We start from the raw sequence: 25,757 nt of genomic DNA on the forward strand, positions 1-25,757 counted from the left end.
ATGATTACCCAATTATATATATACTTAATAATAAATAATAAATAAATAATACTGAACAATTAAAATTCTCATATAATGTAAAAACAGGTCAAATTCTTATTAATGATAATTTCACTTCATTTCCAAGTGAAAAAGAATTTGTATAAACTTAACAAAAATATTTTTTCTTTGCAAGTTATAAATTTTATTAAACACGTATATGTATATAATATATATGTACAGAATATTAATCCATGAAATAAAGAAATTTACAGTTAGAAATAAAAATTATATATACTACCTTTGGTTTAAATAATTTATTGGATATTTAATATAGATTTTTTACAAAGGAGGCATGTAGTGTTTTAACTATTAGGAAAAGGAAACTATTACTTTCTATTTACTTCACTCTGCTATAATTTGGGGTTGGGTCCGAAAAACTTTTCCCATGGAAAGCGATTTAAAGTTGTATTATCGCTATCTATATTATCTTTTATGGAAGGTGTCCATTTTCGCGCGAAGTCTTTAAGTTCGCCTGCAATTTGTAAAATTTTTTTTTATTAGATAGATTAGTAAAATTTAAATATCCACATATATTTTACACACCCACGCTCACACACATTTTAAAAGATATATGTACAATACTTCACATCGTATTTTTGAAGAAAAGAAAAAAAAAATGTTTTAGATAAAAGTTGCAAAAAGAATGAGGAATTTGCAGTAAAATGTGAAGATCATTTAAAATTTTTAAGGTGATTTTTTGGTGTGACCTTTAAAGCATCAGGATGATTAAATTCATCTTCTTTCAAATTCTGCAACTTTTTCGTCTGAATATTTTTTGTGGAAATACGGTGTTTCCGAGATATTTTATTATATTACAAAGAAAAAAGAAATATATATATATATATTTGGGAAATATATATATTTTCCAAAAAGAAGGAAAAAAGCTATATAAACATAGGTCCCGAAATAAATCGTTTCCGAGTTATAGCCACTTTTATGTTAAAAAAATTGTAATTTACAGTCCGCTTGGCATCCCTCTTTTTACAATTGTTTTTAAATTTTAATTTAAAATTTTTAAATTTAAAATTAAAATTAAAATTTTTAAATTTAAATATTTAAATTTTTAAATTTAAATTTAAAAATTTTAAATAAGCTTTTTTTTCCCTGTATATATACACACACACACACACACACAAGGTGTGCGGAAAATCGCTCGCAGTACTTTGGGACCCAAAAAGAAGAAAAAAAACCTTATTTTAAATTTTTAAATTTATAAATTTAAAAATTTAAATTTAAATTTTAAATTATATATATGTATATATATAATTTTTTTCTTCTTTTAAATACTTACTTTCATCAATATTAAACAAATCCTTAGATTTTGTTTCAACACCATTTTTATCCTTTTTTGTAGTGATGACATATTTTTTATCACCTATTTCCTTTGATTCTATTATCTCTTCATTACCTTCACTGTCTCTAATTATTTGCTTTTGTTCTATAGTTCCATCAGATCTACGAATAATCTCTTTCCTAACAGACCTTCCAGTTGAAAAGCTATGTGGTACAAAAGGCTTTACTATTTCTACATTTCCTTTATTCCACATTCTTGAGAATTCTTCTGTAGTAATCCTATGTAATAATGAGTCGTGTTACATTAAATATCTCAGATACAAAGAGAAATAGATAAAAAAAAAGAAGTGCTTACTTTCCATCTATATCTGTATCTATTTTTTGTTCGGGTGGTACATCTGTGATAAGTGCATCAGGATAAGATTTCAACATTTTGTCACGTAAATTATCATCCTTTTCAGGTGTAACAAATGGTAATGCTTTATTGGCTTCATCTTCTGTAAGAATCATTCATTTAGAATTATATACAATTCTATAACGTACAATTAAAAAGATTTCTTTAAGTTTTTAGTAAACACTTAAATAAAATTCTGCATATTTCATCTATACTATATTATATGACATCTGTGTATACTATTTTCATTTATAATCTATATAACATTATATGCAAAATGAACATACCAAAAAATTCATTATTGAATCCAAAAAAGAAATTTTTTAACATATTGTCCATCTGAGATTCAAAATAACGTGTCATTTCAAGCGGCCCGCTAAAGATCTTGAAATGCATGCTGCTTCTAGGATATCTAAAATAATAAAAAATAAATTAAGAATAAATTCAATACATATTGATATGTAGACATTGATAGAGAATTATTCTTTTCTTTACCGAAAGTCATCTATGTCATCATCATCCTCGTCGCTTTGCCAAATTGGATTTCGAAAACTGTCTCTGTACGAATCATCATTGCCAAGCCTAAAATATAATATTGTTGATTAATTGCAGCTTATAAAATTGCATAATTTTGCTGTTTTATTTTGATATATTGTTAAACAATATAGTACAATTGATAAGATAGAAAAGATACAGAAAAGAAAGAAAAATTTAATTATACATATATTATACTTTAGACATTTTTGCAAAGTGTACGATTTTTATGAATTACATTTATTAGAAACTAATTAAACAAGAATAAAAGTCGTCAAATTTGTTAAATTGTCGAGTAAAATTCTATGTATTTTCGAATAAATAAATAAATATACATATATATGTACATATGTATCATTATACGTGTAAATTACAAATTTATCAAAGAATTTGTGTAATCGATATATGCAATTTTTAATATATTATGATGTAATATAATATAGATATACGCAAGAAATATTTCAGGATTTATACAATCAATACTACGAAATATAAAACATCAACTTTTTTGACACGCATATAAACATCTAGAATGATCTACGATCCGAAATATACATACATACGCAATTAATATAAAGCAAAATATGCCAAAATCTTACCCGCTTGTGCCAGGCTCGTTGCGATGTTTTGTACCGAGAAAATTTCGAAAAAAGTCGAAGAATGACATTTCTAAAAAAAAGCAGAAGACTATGCACGAAGAACTCTGATCACATCACAATGCACTATTGACACAAACTATAATAAAATTGCATCACGTCCATGATTTATTTACATCTGTACTAGAAGGAGCTCTGATACTCGTAAGATGTATCAACCGAGTAAAATAACTAGAATAGCTTTGTTCTTCTCATGTCAGTGCTTTCTGGTAAGAAAGTTTCTTTTGGTACGAAAAACCGGCCAATGAGAACGACAGACAAAACGTTTAAGTGGCGTTCAAAGATTCTATTCGTCAAAGTATATTATTTAATTGACCAATCAGAATAAAAGGAACTAAGATTTCTTCGTTCCGATTGGTAGAACGTAATCTCGAATGCGCATGCGCGACGCATATATAATGGGCGCCAGTTTCGTATCGTATCAAATTATTTTTTATAAACTGCATCAAATTACTCGATTTATCTCACAATTGCAATTTCACACATCATATAATCTCATTCACCTCCATTTCACTCTTTTAATTAATTTCAAAAATTTCTAAATAGTTTTAAGAAACGACCGGGTATAGAGACTATACGGAACCTTGTTATACTCGAACTAGATACTTCGTTGCATCACATTCGAGGCGCATGCGCGAAAAAGAGCCCGTCTATCAACACTAACTTTGGTCCAACAGTCCAACCTGTCCAACAGTCACAGTGTTCGGTGGCGATGGAAAGAGATTAGATAGGGGACATCGGAAAATTAGAGCGGCATTTTTTTGCACCTCGGATTTGTGTGGTTCACGTGTTTGTGTCAACGCCTTTATCATGTAGCAATCGGCTCGTTCGTACCAGCATCGCACAAGCGCACATTAACACGGAGGAAAAGGTGTGCCGCGGAGCAAATAGGTCGACTTGCCGCTTCTTAGAAACGAGAAGGGGGAGGACAAGAGAAAGAGAGAGAGAGAGAGAGAGAGAGAATTAAGGCGGTGCAGCGAGCGTATCACAGACGGTCGTGACACACAAAACGTGCTCGCGAGGCGACGAGAGGAGTGCCGGTAATTACCGTGATTATTTAATCATGCCCAATTCGCGGATCAGCAGCGGAGACGATCGCGCGAAGCGAGCAACCACGGTGACATCGTGATTTAGCAGCGCGCGATTCCTTCCGCGTGTGTGCGTGTCTTCGAGATGCTACGTGTACTCCTACGTCCCGCATATATCGCAACCGGGTGTTATACGTGTGTGGGTGAACGTGATATGCGGCTCGTTTGAAATCGATCGCGAAAAAGCCGCCCGCGTCGACGTGCGAGTGCGTGCACGACACTTCTGATCCGCTTCTTGATGGTGGCGGTAGTGGTAGCGGGCTCGCGCATTCCGGCCGGTTACACCTGGCCTGGCCGAGAAATGCGGCTCTGAATCGGCGATTCTCCCGATTCTCGGTTTGCGCGCTGAGGTGGGTGGATGGCAGGCGGCGACAGATTGGTCGGGTAGGGGGTTTGTCGTCGTCGTCGAAGATAGAGCGTGCGTTCGATTGATACGTTCCATTGTCACTTTGCCGAGAGAGAGACGAGGTTGATTGTTCGCGGGTCAGAAGACGGAGGTAGTAAGACGGAACTGCGTAAGGAACGTAAGAAAGGAGGACGGAACGTAAGCGAGGAGGGAAGGAAGGAAGGTGGTGAGGGAGGAAGAGGGTAAGACAGGATAGACAGAGAGGGAGAAGCGGGGTAGAGCAAGATGGCGAGCTCCTTAACGTGGTCGTGCTGCCTGCGTTTTAAATTCAGCCCGGAGGAGATCGAGCAACGTTACAAGAGCCAGGAGATCGACCGGATGCTGGAGAAGGATCGCCAGACGTTTCGCCGGCAGGTCAAGCTGCTGCTGCTCGGCGCGGGCGAGAGCGGCAAGTCGACATTCCTCAAACAGATGCGGATCATACACGGGATCAAGTTCGAGGTAAGAGCCGAAAACACACGGTTCGCGCGTGTTCGCGCGATCCGATCGATCGGCTTTCGATCGCTCTAGAGGCTGCTCCAATGTCGGGAGCGCTCGACGCCGTTTTGTGCAGAACAATCGGTTACTTAGCCTGCATTCAATTAGCACTGAAATACTTAAAGGGATTTTACCTCGATGTTTTATTAATAATTGGCATTATAATATCGATAAAGCGTCTACAAGAATATATAAAAAATGCATATGCGATACACACACACACACATGTTTTGTTTTACAGCAGAGTGTGTGAAAATTACAATAAATTGTATGACTTGGAAAAATGAATATTGCAATTTAAATGGAGATGGACTACTCTGTATCGTCTCACGAATTCGATTATTTTGTTACATTCTTTTATTGTATAAATCATAAATTTTTTACAGAACAATACTAATTGACTTATAAGCGTGTAATAGAGTTCTAAAATTGAAAATTATCTCATTGTCAGTAAGGATTGATGTTTTTTTTACATACATATACATATACATTTATTCTGTATACATATGTGTAATTTATGAACAAGCGTTTTGTATACATTTATCTTGATATTTAATACTTTTTTGTCGCAAGACGTGCTTTTTTAATAAGAAATTTTTATAAAATTTAATATTTGATATTTTTTTTCAGCCTGAATTAGTTAAAGAATATCAACATGTGATCTACCAGAATATAATTAAAGGAATGAAGGTTTTAGTAGATGCTCGGGATAAGTTAAATATTCCCTGGGAGAACCCTAAGAATTATGATATCGGGTTTCAATTACTCAAGTTTGAAAATACTATGGTACTGGATACTAGATTATTTTTGCATTATGTACCAGCATTACAAAGTTTATGGAAGGATGCATCGATAAGAAGAGCATTTGATAGGCGAAGAGAATTTCAATTAGTAAGATTTTTACATATTAACAAATTATTTTATAAAATATATCGTATATATTATATATCTGTACAATTATTTTTCTAATTGTTTTTTAATTTTGTATGCTGTATCTATATATTTAATTTGATATTTTCAGAGTGATTCTGTCCAATATTTCTTGGACAATCTTGATAGGATTGCAAGAGTGGTAATAATTCTTTTTTCTTTTTTTTAGCAAATATAATATTCTACATAATTAAAATACTATAATTTATACAATGTTATATGTGTATTTTTAATTTATTAAAGTAAAGAAATATATTGCTTGTATAATATATTATTTTTAACTTAGGCAATTGTTATTTACAGAATGTATATAAGAGAAATATTTTTCAGGATTATACACCTACACATCAGGATATTTTACACTGTAGGAAAGCAACAAAAGGGATTTCCGAATGTGTGATACCAATTAACAATATTCCTTTTCTCTTTGTCGATGTTGGCGGCCAAAGATCTCAAAGGCAGAAATGGTACCAATGCTTTGATTGTGTGACTTCTATACTTTTCCTTGTATCATCGTCGGAATTTGACCAGGTCTTATTGGAAGATAGGTATGTTTTATCTATGTTTATATAATATCTCTGTATGTATAACATTTTAAAATAAGATACAATAATCTTTGTGTTTCAATTTAATCTTACAGGAGGACTAACAGATTGGAAGAATCTAGAAACATATTTGATACAATTGTAAACAATATGATATTCTGTGGTGTCTCTATTATTTTGTTTCTAAACAAAACGGATTTACTCGATAAAAAAGTGAGGTCACAAGATACAAATGTCCGTTTGTACTTTCCACAATTTGCGGGTGATCCACATTCCATGAATGACGTGCAAAATTTTATCCTCGATATGTTTGTCTCGGTCAAAAGGGATCCGAGGAAGCCGTTGTTTCATCACTTTACTACTGCGGTAGACACGGAAAATATTAAAGTTGTCTTCAATGCCGTGAAAGATACTATTCTACATCGAAACTTAGAGTCACTAATGCTTCAATAATGACATAGAAACGAAGGAATTAAATACATAAAGCAGCTAGTAAAACAAAGGTACGCGGCAAGAATTTATAATATTTAATATGTATTATTAATCCAATCTGTAGTTTTTGAGGAATATATTGCAATATACAGACTAGGTCAAAAAATTTTGATAAGACAATATATTATGTATGAATACGAATTAAATGTTTACCTCTATATATATATAGATATGTTTATAGCAAAACAGAGAAAAACTGCCTGATGTAAAGATATATTAAAAATTTTGACTCTATATACATCATATATATATATATATATATATATATACATATATTAAGATATATTTTCATTGTGCTTTTGATGAATATCGAATGGTTGTAAGGAGATTATTACAAGCTTTATTGTATATAATGATTTATATTCTATATGTTGTCAATAATTTCTACGATAATGAATTGACACACACACATTTGTATAAAGAGAAGGATCAGTTGCAAATAATTCAATTTAGATTTTTACATTTGTATAGATGTATGTGATTCAAATATACACGCACAATGCTTTTCTCATGTGTGTGTGATGTAATATATAAGATTATGGCTGGTTATATTAAACCAGAATTTTTACATAAAAACACGAGTATAATTTATTTCTTATTTAAGATTAATTAATTTTATTGACACAGGATATAAATTAAGTAACAAGAAAACCAAATACTAGGTCCAAGCCATATAAACCAAATAAAGCTAACCAGTTTGTGTTCAAATTGCTGTGGGAAAAAGTTATTCATTTATTTCTTCTTTTTTGAAGAAGCGATGCGCTATTATTCAATATAACGCTATAGTCAAATCCTTTTATCTTGAATTCTATAAATTAAATCTTTCAAGGCTGCTGTTATGTTATTGTCAAAAACTAAAAAATGATGATTAAATTAATCACAATTGTTTCCTTTTTTTGTATAGTATAATGTTAGTTGAAATTTTTTATAAATCTTGTATATATTTTAATATATATAAAGCTCACTTTATAGACAGTCTCTAATTTGCGACAGAATTTGAAATAGAATTCTATGTATGTATGTGTATGTATGTATGCATGTATGTATGTATGTATGTATATATATATGTGAGTATGTTTTTTAACATAAATAGAATTTTGTTACAAATTATAGATATCTAGTGAGTTTAAAATGTGGCAGTTGTTTTTCTTGAGTCAAATTATGAGGTACAAAAGTAATTATATTTTAGAAACAGCAGTTATTTAAAATTTTAGTATAACCATCATGTAATACAATTTTTCTATTCATCGTAAATATTCTATTTATCTGTTCTATAATTTTGATTCTTTATTGATTATTATATGTTTGAGAGAAAATTCAAATAAAAAAATCAGTATTATCTTTTTTCACATTATACAAAATGACATTTTTAATTTCTTATATTATTTAGAGAAGGCCAGATTGAAACAGCAATTTGTCTATAATTTAGCATATTATAAATATAATATTGCTTTACACATTTTTATATATGCATGCTTATTTATAAATTTGGTTATAATTTGTATGAGTAAATGTCAGTGAAGAAATCTGGCATAATTTGGACTGAACCATTGTATTATGCCAAAAATTCTGAAAAATGTAAGAAGTATATATCTTGTGTAATCTAAAATTACTGTCCAATTCTGTTTTTGGCAAAAAAAAATTGTAATATCTTTTATATTGTAGATATATGCACATGAAATATATTCAAAGGTTTTATGTAATGATATTGATTAAGCCAAAGAATTCCAGGAAATTTCTACTTATATAATTTAGATTTTTATCAATTTATTTAATAATATATTGATATTACAAAATATATCAATATATATTATGTCAGATATATATTTTCAAAAACGCCTTTACAATTAAGTTACAAGCTATTCTTCAATTCTATAATTAAATCATTCATTACATAAAATCTTTATTATTTTTAATTTGCGAAAAAGTATTGTGGTGTTTGGTAAAATGATGTAAGTTTACTAACAAGTAAATTTATAATATACACTTCCATTATTAACTAGAATAATATTGATTATGTACATTTATGTAAGTTATATATGTATATGTGAGTTAAGATTATTGAAAATGATATGATATATTTAAGTTCTTACATATATAATCTCGGTCCATAAACACAAAAAATGGTTGATATAATCGGTATATATATTTTGTACATGATATTTTTACATTCCTATAAAAAGATAATCAGACTTAACTTATTGATACTTTTATATTTGCAAATTTTATATCATTTTTATAACATAATAATATCTCAAATATACCTTGTTTTTATATATTATTATCTACATATACAGGATCAATACATTAATGCTCACATGCTATAAAGATGGCCTATGATTTTTATATGCAGATTTATAGGAGGTAAAAAACGTATATATTACCAATGCATTCGTCGCGATAATAAATTGGTAGATATATAATAATTTTGGTAGAGATATATATAATAATTCTATAATAATTATACTTTATATATATAATAAATCTGGTTCACGTACAGGTTTTTTGATACTTGAATTGTTTGAAAGAATCTATAAGCAGTTCTTGTTACAATTATTAAAATGCTGAGCATTTTGTTGGCACTGTATTTGATACATTATTGGCCTACATCTTATAGTACGCTGCAATGTTTTATGGCTAATATTCTTAATGTATGGCGTGACGGATGTATTATATGTATTTTCTACTAAACTCTTTATAAATGGAATACTAGGAATACACATGTAATGGTACATATGTACACTTGAAATTTTATACTATAGACTGTGAGAATGTAGAGAATGATTATGTGATAACAATTGTTTCAAAAGTTTAGAAATTTTTAAGTTTTACAATAATTCCCACACGTCTAATTTAATTTATCAAGAATATAATGTTTTAAGATTTGTGAGAATTATGAAAATGTATTTAAATCAAACATTATCGGAAATGGCGTCATATTTTTTATTTACATTCACATTCGTAAATTCTAAACAAAAAAACATGTGAAAATTTATATTTACTCATTTCCATAACGAGAGGAGAAATTAGAAAAAATATTAGAATATTAGAATACGACAACAGTAAACTATACTGCCATAATTTTTCATCTGATATATTTTTTGTTTATTCCTAATTACTTAAAGAAAAAAATAGACAAATTCATAAAAAATTCTGCAATGTTTTGACAAGTTAATATACAGGCTTATAGCAATAAAATATCTACTTAGAACATTGCTCGGAAAAATATTATCAATAACACAATATAGAAAATATAGAAAGTATTATCAATTTTTATTTTAAAAACATTTGGATCTTCAATTGTTGTTAACTGGAATTATCAATATTTTGATGCTTTTTTGTTAAAAAAGTCTTTTATAAATTATTTAATTTGAGACATTCTGTATATATAAACATAATAGGAACAAAACACAAATTAATAAAAATCTTTATAACACCTATTATATATACTTTCTACAATTTAAAATCTTATTTTACCGTCTTGCATTTTATTGTACATGATCTAAAGAATGTAGATATATTGTGCCTTTTGTATATTGTATATTTGTATATAAAATATATTTTACACGAATTATTATCAAAATGTAGTTTATTTGTACGAACAATAAATAAACAACTTTAATAAAAAATAAGTAATACTATTATACTAATTCATTAATCAAGGCCCAGTAAATATCCGTCATTAATTTATTCACTGACAGAAAAAGATACTCGATGTATAATCATATCACTGGAAAGTGTACTTGTCAATTATGTGAATTGTTGATTTGTGATCGCTGAATTATATGTACTTTTGTCTCTTTTTCACATATGTGTAACCGTCTTTTATATTGATTATATCATGTATTATATTATTAATATAATATACATCAAATGTGCACTTATCTATATAAATTTGAAATAATAAATAAGCCATTTGTTTTGATGTATTAATTATTATATTTTATAAGTGATTTTTTATACAAAAAGCATATTGCTAATTTTTATAACTTATACAATGAAATGCACAATATATATATACATTTTTGCAAAAAAATATATAAGATACATCAATGCTTTAGTCCTAAAAAGTCGAAATTTATTTATCTTTTTCTCGTCACATTGTTAGTGGACAATATAATGGCTCTCTAGATAATACACAACACAAAATATTTTATCTAAACATCACATTGGCGATTGTTTTAATCTTAATCAATAATAATTACATTATTTTATATATATAATCACTTAAGTATTTTATATATTACAGCAATATTTACATTTTTCTTTTCCTCTAGTAATGTGTATAATATGTAAAAAACGTACAAAAGTAAAAATATATAACTCCGTTCTTTCGAAAGCTTGAGATATGTCAATTAGGAAAAGGCTCATAGAATTGCAGTCTTTTGCTATAAATTTGCTTAATAAGAATTTTAGAGAATGATTATAATGATCCTAATTTTGATTCATATATTTCCTTCTTATCGAATTTTAAATATATTGTATTAAACTATGGTATACAATTCTATTGTAATTCTTTTAATTCGCGTATTATGTGAATATTTTTGATAGAAAATGCAAGGAATGTAATAAGTATGTTGCAAAAATGTTTTCGAAATATGTTTAAACGATCTGAGAAAATTTAGATCTCATTTTTTGTATATCATAATAATAGGCGCTATATATTGAATTGTGAAAAAAGCTACATATGGAATATTCATCAGTGTAGTCAATCATTATTCTTGTAATATACGATCTTATCCTTACTTTTGTTGCGAAAAGATACATCTTAACTTTCATAATACAAAAGTGTAAGCATTTATTTCGAATCTCGTGCTTTTTGCTCTGATGACTGATACATTTATATATTCTGCAACAGTTTTCCCAGCTTAGTGCACGTTTCGTTGGAATGTCCACAGATATATATGTCATAAATTTATAAAAATCTGCGGTTGTGCTCTAGACCCGAGTCTACACACAAACTTATGTTAAAAGTGAAATGATTTTATCCATTTGACATTAAGCAATTATAGGATAATTAGATATGTAAATAATTAATTTAATGAATACATATTTATAGAATTGAATTATAAATATTTTCAACATGTATAACAATCAACAATTAAATTTAATTAAACAATTTTATACGCTTTATGGAACAGAGGAAAACAAAAATAATTATATATAATTGATATACGTAAAAATTCACAAATGTAAATATCTGGAACAGTATTAAAAGGAATTGCATAGAAATGCAAAGAAGTATATCTCTTAATTAATGGTAATATTATGCTATCTTGGGAAAATGTTTATATGTCTTTAATTACGAGAGTCATGTATTAACTACGCATAGATCATTAAATATCAAGCATTTTCTAACATCTCTAATCTACCACTCGGCAATAATTAATACCGCCATTCGGAAAATTTACATTCTAAAGATGTATAAGTAAATTTCGAGTTTATGACAATTGCGAACTTTCAGCACCACTAAGCAACTTGTGCACAAAAGTTAATCCTAATTGGACGTACTGAATTGATTGATATTCTTCGGTTGTGGATTTGTATACTCATAACAGAGCATACAAGTAAAAAGCTCTCCAAAAATTGGGAAAATATCAAGTCTATGCAATACACATATTATCTAGTTATGCGTGCGCGCAGTTAATATTTTCAAAAGTATATTCTCAAATTATATATCGATGTTCTCTTTGTTAATTTCTCTTGTCGTTTTTTTATGTAAAGCTAAATTACAATGAGACTTTAGTTCTGTAAATTCATCAAATTACAAGGCATTATTCGTTCGATAAAATTGAAGCACTTTGAGAGGTGCGGATGGATTAGAAATGCAAAAAATTAGAGTTCAAGCTCTTCGGCAGTGCGCGATAGTCTATGATTATCGATACGTCGTCGTTGACTACGTCTCACAGCATCCGCTCTGCGATACGGTTCGGATCTGAGGCCGAGAAGAATATCCTCCAGAGCACCGTTATATACTTCGTCCTGCTGCAATAGCTTCTTCTCTTGCACCAATCGAGTTTTGTTCTTCAATTCGTTTATAACGGCATCCTGACAATACACAATGGAAACATTACAGAAGATATTTAAAATACATGACATATATTACTCACAAGAGTCACAGTTTTACTGTTATGTAAAATAATATTAATATATTAAACTTACATATATATACATATATATACAAGATACATTTATTGAAAATTTGAAATGTAAAATTAATTAAAAATTTTACCTAATCTTTAGTATTTTACAAAAGAAATCTATCATATTAACTTTTTATTTATATTTATGTAGATTCTATTAGTCATTTATATATCTTATCATACATGAAGTTTTACACGATGATAGCAAAAGAGGAAAGTGATGATGGAAGAATTCTCTCAAGCAACATCAATGCGAGCTAAAACATGCTAATGCATATTTTGATGCATTGTTGTTAGTATAGATGTAATGTAAAAAATATGAGTTTATGTAAAACATATATGTATAGAGTGTCAATTATCAATGGTATCAAGTTTTGTAAGCAAAGCTTGAATCCGATACTTTATTTTTTATTTTATGGAATTTTAAGAAGAAAGTATAATTTTATTAAAATATTTTTTGTCTAGAAGATGCCAAGGCAATATAGTTAAATTTTAAAAAATGAATGACTTTGACTTTTTATTATCTTGAAGCTTCATTTAATTTTAGACAAATATTATTTTGGTATAAAAAAATATTTCTCTGTCTAAAATATCAGAAAAAAAATGGATTTAACTTGTTAGCTTCGAAGAGATTTAATTCCTTTGTTTACAATTGAATGATAACTATCCAAATATTATCCACGATAAAATATGTATATAATTATATTAAAAATTTTTACTTGGGTTATTCTCTCCAATTGTTTCTTCACTTTCAAGTCTCAGATTTAAAAAAATATAAATTCTTTTTTTAAATTATCTTTCAATTCATTCTTTAGTGCACAAGATATATCTCCAATATATTAAATATATATATACAGAGACATAAAAGAGATTTATATAAGCCTTTATAACTTTTTAAAACTCTGCTATTCTGGAGATTAGGTGAACTTCTATAAATTGGAATTCCCTTTTATATTGCTTTCCCACTAGATATTTGTCACATATATAACTAACATGATCATGCGTAGAAAGGAAAAGCAAGTGGAAGGTAGTGTAACAATATTTTGCATATGTGGCATTAGAATAAAATAGATATTATGAAGGATGCCAGAATAGCAGAATAGTAATTCTGTTTCAATGATTTTAGAATATCGAGATTCTATTGCATTTAAAATAAGAGAAAAACTTTTCACAACTTTCAAAAGTGAAAATTCTACGTGTTTTATATAATGCAATGTGTACAGATATTAAAAATTATATGTCAATAGGAGAGAAAGTGAGTAAAGACAAACTTACATGTTGTGAATTGTTTATACATTTGTTACGTTCTGAGCTCCAGTTCATTAAGATGGCGGTGTAACAGACTCTTGTTCGAGTTACAGCAAAATTTCGGTGACTTTAAATCCAAATAAATATGTAACAAATAAGAAAACAGATATTCATGAGATGTATAGTGCTTAAGGAATGAAATTGCTAAAAAGCCACTCGTGAAATTATCAGAATCGATGTAATCGTTGATAATCCCTGTAACACATGTCATGCTATTTCACAACATGCAGGAAAATAAATGCTTTCTGAATTTATTTCTTTATACTCATTAAAGCAATTTCAGTTTTTATAGAGATATCGCGAATTTAAATATACATACATGAAAATATTTGTAATTCATAATTTCTAATAAGATTTTTTTTAATGAATTAAGATTATAACTTTTAAGAATATACGAAACTATAAATATTATTTATATAGTAACGTAATTTAAATATAAAATATAAATAACTTCTTGTTATTTTAAATTTATTATTTTTAATAAAAGAGAGTTTATGAAGGTGTGTATATATAAAAGTATATATAAGTAATAATGTTATTAAAATATATATGTAGCTTTCATTTAATAAAAAATAAAAAAAATATCCATGCAGCAAACTGATAAAACTAAGAAAGAGTAAGCATAGTTTAGAAATTTTTCTGTGATAAAATAAATTAATTCCTAAAAACAAACAAATTATATAGATTTATATAGATTAATTTATATATATTATTCAGTTATATATGTATAAAATGTTTTTGTTTTTTTTACAATTGTTTTATATATATTTTTTAACTATTATATATAAGAATATTATTCATCAATTTTTTTGGATATAAGTTGTGATTATGTAACGTGTGATGAGTATTAATCTTAAATGAATGTGTAGCATTGATGTTGTAGGAGAGAAGCACAAAAATATGAATAAATGATACAATATACAATGACTTTAACAGAAAATATAATTACTATAGTTATGATACAAACTATCAGTAAGCAATTTTATAAAAGAAAAATTATCTAAAAAAGTGATAGAGTAATTATATACATGTATACATACAGTCCCAATAAAATATTTGGAAAGTTAAATGATAATGATAATAATAACAATAACAATAATAACAATAACAATAATAATAATAATAATAATAATAATATATACAATATATACATTTAAAATTTTTCCTGCTTTAAAGAAACATGAAGAAATTTGTAAATATACTAGAAAGTAATATAAAGAAATTTGTAAAATATATATATCAAATCTCAAACAATCTGAATAAATTTAACATGTGCAAAATAATAGATAATCTGTCAGAAAATTATATAATATCAAAAGCTCCTATTTTTTTACAACTATGTTAAATTATTTTAAAAGTGAGAGAAATGATATAATTTCTCTTCCTTACGAGTATGTGTTTTAGAAAATATTCTTTATGTTAAAAGATAAGAACAATATGTAATTTTTATAATTATATAATTATATATAAAAATTGTATTATATCTAAAAATTTTACAATTATATATAAAAAAGAGTGCTCGAAACATACAGGAAATACACACATTGAAATAAAATGTTTTTGAATTCGTATTTTAAGTATAGCATGCTATAAAGATTTAAGAAAATAAATACCTCTCTTGCATTGATTTCATTCGCCAATTCTAATCTACGCTTGTATACATAGCAATAAAGCATTAAAGACGTGCGACATACCTGTTGTTTCTTCTGATTCAATTTATTACGTTTTATGATTTCTTCTGAAGTATTTAAAGCTTCTGCTGCAGCAGCCTCTAACCTGCGACGCTGTTCATTTTCTTGATCCGCCGCCTGCAAATTCATACAATGTTTTATTATTCAATATGTACTATTGTGTTTTTGACAGAATTATGATTCAACGTAATACAAGTTAAAAATTTCAATATCTAAAGATGATTAACCTTAAATGCTCTCGCGAATCTGACAAGAAGTGAGAAAAAGGTATTAGCATCAGCTTGTCTTGGACTTTCTCCAAAGAATTCGACACATTCTCGGAAAGCTTCACCAGCAGTGCGTGCGTCAAGCTTCAAACGACGTAATTTTTCTTCAGAATTATTTAAGAAATCGCGCAATACTGTATTGTGCTTTTCTTTGCCGCGCAATTCGTATTCTTTTCGCACAAGATCCATGCCTTTTTCCAGCTCGTGAACATCGGTTGTTATATTTTCCAACGAAACTGTAATTAATATACAATTTCTCGATATAAATATGCACAAATTGAATAACAACAAATAAATGTGGAATCAAAGTTTATATCAAAAACTTCACTGATTTATTTCTACATATACATTATTAACTTTCTAATTAGCAAAAAATTCTTCTTTATAATTTACCACATTTTTCTTGAGTACAAATTTCTAGTATTAGAATCGAATCCAATGTCATTCGTTTCACATTATAATAATACTTCAAATTAATGTTCTTTCTTAACAATTGAATTTTAAGATTAATATTATTAAATATTATACAAAAGAAAGCAGCATACCTGTTGCAGCTTTGTCGATGTACATCAATTCCGATTCAAAATTGATCAGTTCTGGGAATTTGACTCGTATTGTGGCAACAATATAATGTAAAAGGCACATCCTTTTATCAGTCGATTTTGTATCCAATAATGTATCTAAACTTTGTAATTTGAAGCCGTACGCAGGGCCTCGTTTGCTACTGTTTAAGTAGTTACCAAAGGCAAGAATAATTTCTAATACTGCTCTTAATTTTTTTGAGCTCTTAACCGAACTGGACGCGGATATCACAGCATGTATTTGTGGCGTAATGAGGTGTAAATTGTCGAAAAAGTTTCCTATGTAGTTCATAATTGACAGCTTGGTAGATATCCTTTCTACTTTACCTAGCTGCATCAAAAATTTATCTTCTTCCGTCAACAAATTGACGTTTTTCTTTTCTATGATATATTCACGGTAAGCCTTTATCTGAAAAGATATATTATTTATTAATATTATAAAACGAGTTTTTTTTTAAATAATAACAATATTTTTGTATCGAGTAAGGACAAACGTACTTCTTGGTCTGTAGGTACCATACGTTGCAACAATTCCACATTTTCAAGCGAAAGGACTTTCAAGTCGAGAGCATTTACCGCCATTATTACTTTCTCCACTGGCATTTCCATTTTGCGACGCGATATGGCTAAAGCAAAAAGAAAACGGGAAAATTACGATAAACTTGTTTTTACGCATCAACAAATAAAATTTATTACTTACCAATATTTCGCAATCGCGTGTGTTCCAAAAGTGATACATTTTCAGGTTTCTTGAATCGTTTACTGGGAAAGCTTTGAAGTCCATCAATCTCGCTACTACCGTTGGCCACGTGGCCACTCATGCCGATTTTAAATCGCTCTTCAAAATCAGAGAAGTCGATGTAATTATGTAGACGATCATCATCCAATTCATTGAAGATAGTACCTCGCACTTGATTAGGTTTCAAAGCAATCCAATTAAGCGTAGGAAGTTTGTACTTTGTTTGAACCTGGATTGAGTGCAATTATAGTAAATTAAAACAATGATCTGGAAAAATATCAATGATCTGAGGAGAAATGGCAATTAAATGTATTATTAACAAATTACAAACTTTTCGTTTAATAGTCATCGCTCCATCGGGCGCTTGCATCATGCCGGCGGGTGGTGGAGGTATAGGAACAGGTGGCGGTAATTTATGATCTCCTGGAGAAAATGGCGCCATAGGAGGCGGTGGTGGACACGGCGGCGGAGGTGGAGGTGGCGGTGCAGGAGCCGGTGGAGGCGCTTGATCCAATATCGGTGATGGTGTCGAGGTAAATATCTCAGATGTGATGTCATTCGAATTACTTAGAGGACTCGTTGCGATACCGTTTCGTAGACTAGCGACTGAAAGATTAATAAGAATGCACCAGGGATCTTTTTTGTGGTTTACCGCAACTTGATTTTATCGCAATAATTATATACAAATGCAAGCAAACTTTTGTATTTTTAATATTTTGATCTTTTCTTAACAAAATCGTACTTATGCAAAATAAAGATGTCAAAATGAAGATAGAATAATATCTTCATTTTATATATGCAGTAGTATATGTAAAATAGTGGGAAGACAACATAGAAATTGTTAAAAAGTACAAGGAATAAGAATATTAAAGATATATAGAAATGTTAAGAATACATATACTCGACTATAGTTTGAGCTGGAGAATAAAATACCTGATGAGCCTTTCGTAAGCGTATCCGTGAGACTTTCCAATTCGATAATCTTATTTTCCAGAACGCTTTGCCTTCGGGCGGAATCTTGCCTCTGTCTCTTCAAAGCTGTAAGTTCCTCTTCTACTAATCTACGCGCTTCCAAAGCGTCGGCGTATTCTACTTTTAATGCGCCTAATTCGGTCTCCAGCTCCGCCAATTTCGCCAACGATTCTCTTTCTAATTCTGTCATACGATCGTGCGCCTGTTATAAGAAATATACCAATAATAAATTAATATGAATATACAATTTTATAGTATATGAATAATATTATAATAATATTAATAACTATAATATACAATAATAACTATAATAACATTATAACAATATATTATAATTAATTATATTAATATTAATGTATACTTTAATATAATTTGTATATTTTAATAAAATTACATCTTTTATTATATAATATAATAAATTTTAAATTTAAAATGGACCAAGCTTATAATCTAGCGTATTTTAAATACAAAACTATATATAAAATTGAAAAATTTCTAAATTTTGCATTTATATTTCATGGTTTTTCTTTTTGATACATCATATCATAGTATAGACTAAGCTATATCGCTTACATGACCAAGTTCATCCTCTAATTCCGCTACTTTCTCTAATGCTGCAGTCTTTGTTTCACTGTCCTCCATTAAGGCAGCTACGTCAAATACGTTATCCAGATAAGCCGAGATTTGAACCTAAAAAAGTGAAGCATCTCGATTAACTGTCATTATTTTCAAATAACGAACAAAAAAGAGTCACAATAAATTTATTGCTTTGCTTTATCTGTTTTTTTTTTTTATAAAATTAATCGAAATTAATCGAATAAATTTATACGATTTAAAATATATATACATATTCATTTATTATGCCAATTATCAGCGTTTTTATAGCACAAAATATTCAATTTATCACCTGCAAATCTTCGCTCTCCGTATGTCTGAGTTTCTCGAGGTATTCATCCAATCCAAGTTTTGTAAACTCGTATTGCAAATGTACCCTGAAGTTCATGTCTTCGACCGAATGTACAACAATATTGACAAACTGCATGCAGGCGACCATAAATTCTATATGAAAGCTGTCGTACTGGGTGAAATACGCCATGAGCGTCGTGAATCTTCTCCTCTCCGAGCAGACTTCTTTAAAATTATCGAATGCTGACAAAATAATTTCATGGCCACCCTTTACCAAACAGATTGCCGCAAGGAGCTCTAATACTAGAGCTTTCGTTCTAAAAGAGATATAATATTAGAACGTTATACGTTAGAATGAACTTGATTATTGAGAATAAAAAGAGAGAAGAGATAATACATAAAAAGATTGTTTTTAATCTTGTATATGATTATTAAAAGCATTGCATTAATTTGAATATAAAGTAAATGAATAAGATAAAAAATTGTCGTAGATATTGCTTTGCGCGGGTTTGCAGCACTTTCTATCTGACTCTCTGAGATATACGAGACAATAATAGATAATAGACAATACATGACTCACCTCAGACTTTTATGGATTAAGCTTAATGCAATGCAATTGATAGCTTCTCTGTGTTGAATAACCATGTTAAATCCGTACTATAAAAGATCAGTGCAAATATATATCTTATTGTACACACGTGTGCAACGTAACATAATACATGTATGTATATTATGCAAATATATTATATAAAATTATAATAATTTTAATTTATAGAATAACTTATAGAATTTACTTTCCGAACTACACAATATGCTAATGATAATTTTGGAGTTGTTGCCTTTCGTTTTCTGGAGTGCGGAATTAAATTTCAAACAACTGTCTATGTGTGCTCCAGATTTGATATTCACCTTGTTATTCATGATGGCACGCATGCACAGTATGCAAACATGAATGTCGTCCTTTGCTTCACCCATATTTAAGCGCGCGACGTGTCGGGATCTCCTTTTGACACCGGGACTGTCTTTAAGGTCGTGGAGAGGCGGCCTCAAGCATCCGTTGTTTAACGTTGAGGTATCACCGGTGCTTGCTATATCAATTACATTGTTATTAATTATTTTTTAATTACGATAAATTAGTTTGTTATAAAAAAATAATTTAAAGAAACTTAATTATAAATATATTATGCACATTATAGTAATTTTTATGTATTTCTATATCCTTTTTATGATAATTATAATCTTTTACTCAAAAATATTTTATTCTGTTATTCAAAGATATTTTATTATTTAAACGAAGCAATATATTATTTTTTAAATAAACGTGGCTTACAAGTAAAAACATTCACTTCTATTCTAGTTTATTAGAAATAGACATCTCGTATATATTATTGTTTTTGATGGATTAATGCATATTTAGTTTATTATGTTTATTTAATAAGTTAAGATAGGTTCTCCCATTTGTATCTTTTTTAGTTTTCTAATCGACTTCTTACCGGTTTGTAATTTTTCCTCAGAACTTGTGTGAGATTCCAAGAGCCGTTGCTCATGCCGCATCATCAGTAGCCTGAAGCTGAGGTAGTCTATCAAGGCATCTAGGCCTTGATTTTCCTCGTCCAAGAACTCTCTTACCCATCTATAACACTATTCAGCTCAGAATACAGCCTTTCGAAAGGATGAGAGCACGAATGAACGAACTCTAATCATATTAGTACAATTATCTATCAATTATCGTGATTAATGGTTAAAGTGATTGGCGTGATTAACGTGATTACATAATTACGTAGCATAAAATGGAAAGTGGACGTATGACAATTTCAATTTTCTTTTTCTTTCTCATTCTAAATATGTTAAAAGTTCTTTTCAAGCGTTTTCAAAAATTTAGTTGGAGATCATAATACATATATATTTATCTGACACTACTGATCCGAAAAATAGTCTAGAGAAAAAGTAGAAATGTCGTAATTAATACGATTAATAGATACATTTTAAAGACTTTTGACAAAATAATTGAAATGACAGATAAATGATGAATAATTATAATGACGATGACTGAACGATTATTAGATTCGCTTACTCAATGTGATTTGTGCGTAAAGATATTTCCAAATCTCGTAATACTTGGGTCGATGTAGATTCTCCAACCATTTTCCTTTTCTGGAAGAATGTAAGAAAACGATACGACTGTGTAATCATTAGTATCGGTTTAATAGAAAACCTCTTGCGAGCGAGATGTAATGTAATATAATAATCATTGTGTCCAAAAAAAAGATAAAGAAAAAACTATCCGTATTATTTGATTCTCATCACATGCTATATTGTGAAATATCAGTAGATATGTGTGTGTTAAATATAAATTAAAATATTTAAATCATTTTTGTTGTTATATTTCATACTAAACGTGATCTGCACATTCTGATATTTCACACATATAGCAACAAGTTATATAACTAAAGCAACTAAATAATACGGATATATTTTTATATTATTTTTTTATCTCCGAAAAAATCAATTATATAAATCTATATTAGATGAGAATCGTCACGTAAATTGTTATAGATTAATATTTCTTAATTGAATAAGATATCGAGAAACTGGTACTTTGGCTGCAAGAGGCACATGAACGAATTGATTTAAATATGTAAGAAATATATTTAAAAATTCCATATTTAAAGGAAAAAAATGATCTAAATTTTAAATGTTTAAAAAGCTATTTCATCTAGACAAATTTTGAATGTCCCAAGCAATGTGCCACTTGTAATTATAAAAATATTAATAAATAATTTTTTGGTATTTCATTTCAACTAAGAAATATTGATTTATAATAATTATCTGATTCATTCTGTATACGCGATCGAAACATATTGCGGTATTCGAAAAAAAAAAGAGATAAAATAAAATATTGAAAAAAATAAAACAACATACTCGATGGCTCCGTGATGCTTTGGGATCCAGATACGTGCGTAACTTTGCCAAATAATGAGACGGTGGATCCTTAGCCTGTACTCTTTCCTGTAAATATTTCGAATATTTGAGTATAATAAATTTTTCGATTTTTTATATAAGCAAATTAACTTTGCTCTATACTTTTGTTTCAATTGATATTTTTGCGGCTATTCAAAAAAAAATGTCAAGAGAAACTTAAAATTTCTTCGGAGACTTGACATACATTCGCCAAATCGACTTATGTTCGTATATTAATTAATATAAGATAAGAATTGTTGTTTCGGAGATTCTCGAAAATTGGTTTGCCTAATTTACATTAATCTACGGCGGTCTTAACAGTTATATTTAGAGAAGAAAACACTACGAATACATGCGTCGCGAGAAGGGATGTTGTATATTTTTTGCGACCCGTATCGTATAATAAGCACGGCTTGCATTACATCCGTCTCGTGTTACACATATGCCCTACAGGCCAGTTCAAACATACATCCAGATGAACCATCCATGACCCATGAACTATTTCCACTTTGGCAAGATGCGTTTGTCTTTTCACAAGATATTCATTCATATATATATATTTCGTTCAATAGCAAAAGATCACAATGTATGCAAGAATGATTCATACAATCCAAATAAACTTCAATTAAAACGGATGTGTAAAGAGAAAGAATTTTATACTTCTACAATAACATTCTTAAATAAAAAAAGCAATGTAATAAATAAATGACACGTGCTTCAGTATACCTATTAAATTTTTGTAACACGTTAAAACTAAAGGGTAAGTTTCTAAAACTCATATTTAATAAAAAAATCATAAAAATAATTTACAGTAATCTTCATAGAGATTTAAAAATATTACTGAATGCATTTTCTTGATTGTTATTCAATGTAATATTTGACTATCACGAGTAAAATTATTCAAATGATCAATAAAAATATTTGTGATATTTATTAATATTATTTAAAATTTTAATATTTTTTAAGATTTTACCTTCTTTTTGGAATAATTATATAAAAATAATGTTGTAGATAATTCATAATTTATAAAAATTTATTATGTGTATTAATTTCTAAATAATAATTAAATTTATTTCAATGTAAGAATAAAAAATTATAATGAGAAATGTTACATAATATTTTCCTTTGTTTGAAATAATGAGTTAATGAAAATATTGAAACAGATAAAAAGATAAAAGATAAAATAAGTACAAGCTATGAACCCGCATCCATATTGCTGAATATTGGAATTAAAAATTGGGATAAAAAAATCAATTATGTCATCTGCTGCTCAATTCGCCGCAATTTAAACTGTATGATTACTTTTGCGAGCTCGGGATCATATACGACTAAATTTTATTAATTTAATTTTTACAGATAACAGATTAATAATTTTCCGATAAGTATTGCTTCTAACTTTCCTTAACTCTTTAAAAATAAAATAAAAGTAGTAAAATTAATTAAAATTACGTAGAAATATTTAGAAGTCCTCTTATATTAGCATAAAGCGTATATTGCAAGCTTATATCAGCATAAAGTATCACTTTTTATTCGATTTAAATTATTAATATCCAATAAACTAATCTTTATTATAACGTTTTTCTCTTCAATAAAGATTGTATTAATTATACCAATTTTAATTCTACTCTTATTTATTTCTACTCTTTTTATAAGGATTTGTATATGGATTAAGGATTTTTACAAGGATTTGTATATTGTACATACGTCGAAAATTATTTTAAATATATGTACTCACTTGGTCACATATAATATCCCATTTCTTCTCATTGTCATACTGCTTCAAAAGTTTTGCCTTGTCCGGTGGCAAATCCATGGAGGCCTGCAACACAAAAAAAGCAGTATACCACTTTAATATCCGTCTGCATAGGGGTTCTGTTTTCTCAATCCTACACACGCAGAGTGTAACGCAAAAAATCACGGCAATTTACACAAGATAATGAAATAGTACGCAGTGTATAAAAAGAAGAAAAAAATTGAACAATTAAAAAAAAATTTAAACACTGAAAAAATTTAGTTTTATGGTTTAAGAATTGATTTAGATATTTTCATGTACAATATTCATATACATTAAATTAAAAAAAAAAGGATCACAGATTTTGGCGATAAATAATAATCATCAAAATAAGTAAAAAACTTCTAATAAATATAAATATAAAAATTAATAGTTACGGAGCGGCGAGATCTTGATCGTTGTTTCTACAGCAAATTCTCTATATAAAATGCGATATCCAGCTACTTCTACACAGTATTCAATTTTTCAATGCAGAAAAACACATGTTCTTTTGAGAATTTTGGTGGGGATTTTTAGAAACCAAAGAAAACCAAACAATAATGTGAAATATTACGACAACGTAAATGTCTATCAGCAGATTAATGAGAAATCAGGAATTCTCGAAAAAACATGTGTTTCATAGAAACACTGAACAATTCTTCGAAAGAAGGACTTCGAAAAGAAGGACTGAATATTGTGTAAAAAGCTGGACATCATATAGAGCATTTGCTGTAGAAACACAGTCACATAAGGCTTTATAACTCCGTAAGTATATTTGGACCTATGTTTAAAGTTTTTTTGTTTCTTTTGGTGAATATCTATCTTCAAAGTATGTAAGATATTTATATGTGTCTATGTCTATAATTGCAATTTGTTTGCCAAAAATTTTTTGCAAAGACGACTACGGCATAGATTCTATTCACATTAATTTATTAAAAGCTAGAAAATTTAAAAATATGTATACAATAAATATATAAATATATTTTGTACTTGTAGTTATGTCTCCACAATTTGTAGTTAATTATCATTGTTTGATTTACTAGTGATGATGTAATTAAAATAGCGATTTATTTGCGAAGAAAATACATAGGCTATCATGGTCTAAGGCGGGTATGGTAAACGAATAATTATCAGAGAGCGGATGCCGGAAGCCACGATTGCATGACATCATCATGCACACGCATGTATGAAAGTCTTGCTAAATAGCTGAATCCTATGATAATATGACGAACATATTTACATGAATAGTATGAACTGCGAATTATATATTTCCAAACCAATTTTGGAAAACGATCTCATTAATGTACTGTGATAAAATATGTTATGCATTGTGATTAAATAAAATTTAAGCATAAAAACTAGCAATTTATAGTAGTATAATGCTCTTTCTATACAGTAGCAGCTCATTATTATAAGGCTCATAATTATTACTCGGTCTTATTAGAAATTTGACGTACAAATTTTTTTTCTATTGAACAATAAAACAACATCGAATTTATAAAAGATTTTTATAAGTTTGAATATTATAATGCTAAAATGTTAAAGATGATGCAGACAACTAA

At 28.6% G+C, this 25,757-nt stretch overlaps 3 protein-coding genes across 6 annotated transcripts in view; 1 reads left to right on the plus strand and 2 right to left on the minus strand.

The window, feature by feature from the left end:
- Positions 1-281: 281 nt before the first annotated feature.
- On the minus strand, positions 282-3,062 carry LOC145977437 (uncharacterized). Its single transcript, XM_083109435.1, has 6 exons — positions 2,863-3,062; positions 2,225-2,311; positions 2,017-2,141; positions 1,691-1,832; positions 1,334-1,614; positions 282-514 (listed from the first exon to the last, which is right to left on the minus strand). Exons 1-6 carry the CDS (start codon positions 2,928-2,930, stop codon positions 393-395), a joined length of 825 nt encoding a protein of 274 aa, XP_082965561.1. The 5' UTR covers positions 2,931-3,062; the 3' UTR covers positions 282-392.
- A 511-nt stretch (positions 3,063-3,573) lies between these two features.
- Cta (Guanine nucleotide-binding protein subunit alpha cta) lies at positions 3,574-9,779 on the plus strand. The gene is made up of 5 exons (XM_083109441.1): positions 3,574-4,854; positions 5,521-5,781; positions 5,912-5,962; positions 6,151-6,368; positions 6,461-9,779. The coding sequence occupies exons 1-5, from the start codon at positions 4,639-4,641 to the stop codon at positions 6,816-6,818; spliced, it is 1,104 nt and encodes a 367-aa protein (XP_082965567.1). The 5' UTR covers positions 3,574-4,638; the 3' UTR covers positions 6,819-9,779.
- A 566-nt stretch (positions 9,780-10,345) lies between these two features.
- The window catches only part of Frl (formin-like protein), a 49,112-nt gene continuing 33,700 nt past the window's right edge, over positions 10,346-25,757 (minus strand). The window contains exons 2-18 of one of the 4 annotated variants that reach the window (XM_083109438.1): positions 24,160-24,243; positions 22,386-22,472; positions 21,538-21,644; positions 20,957-21,096; positions 20,373-20,551; positions 20,044-20,120; positions 19,465-19,780; positions 19,131-19,247; positions 18,519-18,759; positions 17,917-18,191; positions 17,547-17,814; positions 17,345-17,472; positions 16,811-17,255; positions 16,227-16,501; positions 16,003-16,116; positions 14,276-14,375; positions 12,764-12,905 (exon numbers count right to left, since the gene is read on the minus strand). In XM_083109438.1, coding sequence (XP_082965564.1) covers positions 14,301-14,375; positions 16,003-16,116; positions 16,227-16,501; positions 16,811-17,255; positions 17,345-17,472; positions 17,547-17,814; positions 17,917-18,191; positions 18,519-18,759; positions 19,131-19,247; positions 19,465-19,780; positions 20,044-20,120; positions 20,373-20,551; positions 20,957-21,096; positions 21,538-21,644; positions 22,386-22,472; positions 24,160-24,243 — 2,928 coding nt within the window. In that variant the 3' untranslated portion in view covers positions 12,764-12,905; positions 14,276-14,300. Of the gene's footprint in view, positions 12,906-14,275; positions 14,376-16,002; positions 16,117-16,226; positions 16,502-16,810; positions 17,256-17,344; positions 17,473-17,546; positions 17,815-17,916; positions 18,192-18,518; positions 18,760-19,130; positions 19,248-19,464; positions 19,781-20,043; positions 20,121-20,372; positions 20,552-20,956; positions 21,105-21,537; positions 21,645-22,385; positions 22,473-24,159; positions 24,244-25,757 lie in introns of those variants that run through there. The other 3 variants (XM_083109436.1, XM_083109437.1, XM_083109439.1) reach the window with 3 other exon arrangements.

This window comes from Camponotus vicinus, unplaced genomic scaffold, assembly GCF_025532165.1.
Source record: "Camponotus vicinus isolate PSW18456_S1 unplaced genomic scaffold, iyCamVici1.0 SCAF_9, whole genome shotgun sequence".
NCBI classification, from domain to species: domain Eukaryota; kingdom Metazoa; phylum Arthropoda; class Insecta; order Hymenoptera; family Formicidae; genus Camponotus; species Camponotus vicinus.

Bases quoted from the DNA above. Each gene is read 5' to 3' on its own strand.
- LOC145977437 (XM_083109435.1), bottom strand. From the start codon at position 2,930: ATGTCATTCTTCGACTTTTTTCGAAATTTTCTCGGTACAAAACATCGC. The intron at 2,312-2,862 runs GTAAGATTTTGG...ATTATATTTTAG, and splicing joins AACGAGCCTGGCACAAGCGG to GCTTGGCAATGATGATTCGT. The intron at 515-1,333 runs GTAAGTATTTAA...TACAAATTGCAG, and splicing joins TTTGTTTAATATTGATGAAA to GCGAACTTAAAGACTTCGCG.
- Cta (XM_083109441.1), top strand. From the start codon at position 4,639: ATGGCGAGCTCCTTAACGTGGTCGTGCTGCCTGCGTTTTAAATTCAGC. The intron at 4,855-5,520 runs GTAAGAGCCGAA...ATTTTTTTTCAG, and splicing joins TACACGGGATCAAGTTCGAG to CCTGAATTAGTTAAAGAATA. The intron at 5,963-6,150 runs GTAATAATTCTT...AATATTTTTCAG, and splicing joins TTGATAGGATTGCAAGAGTG to GATTATACACCTACACATCA.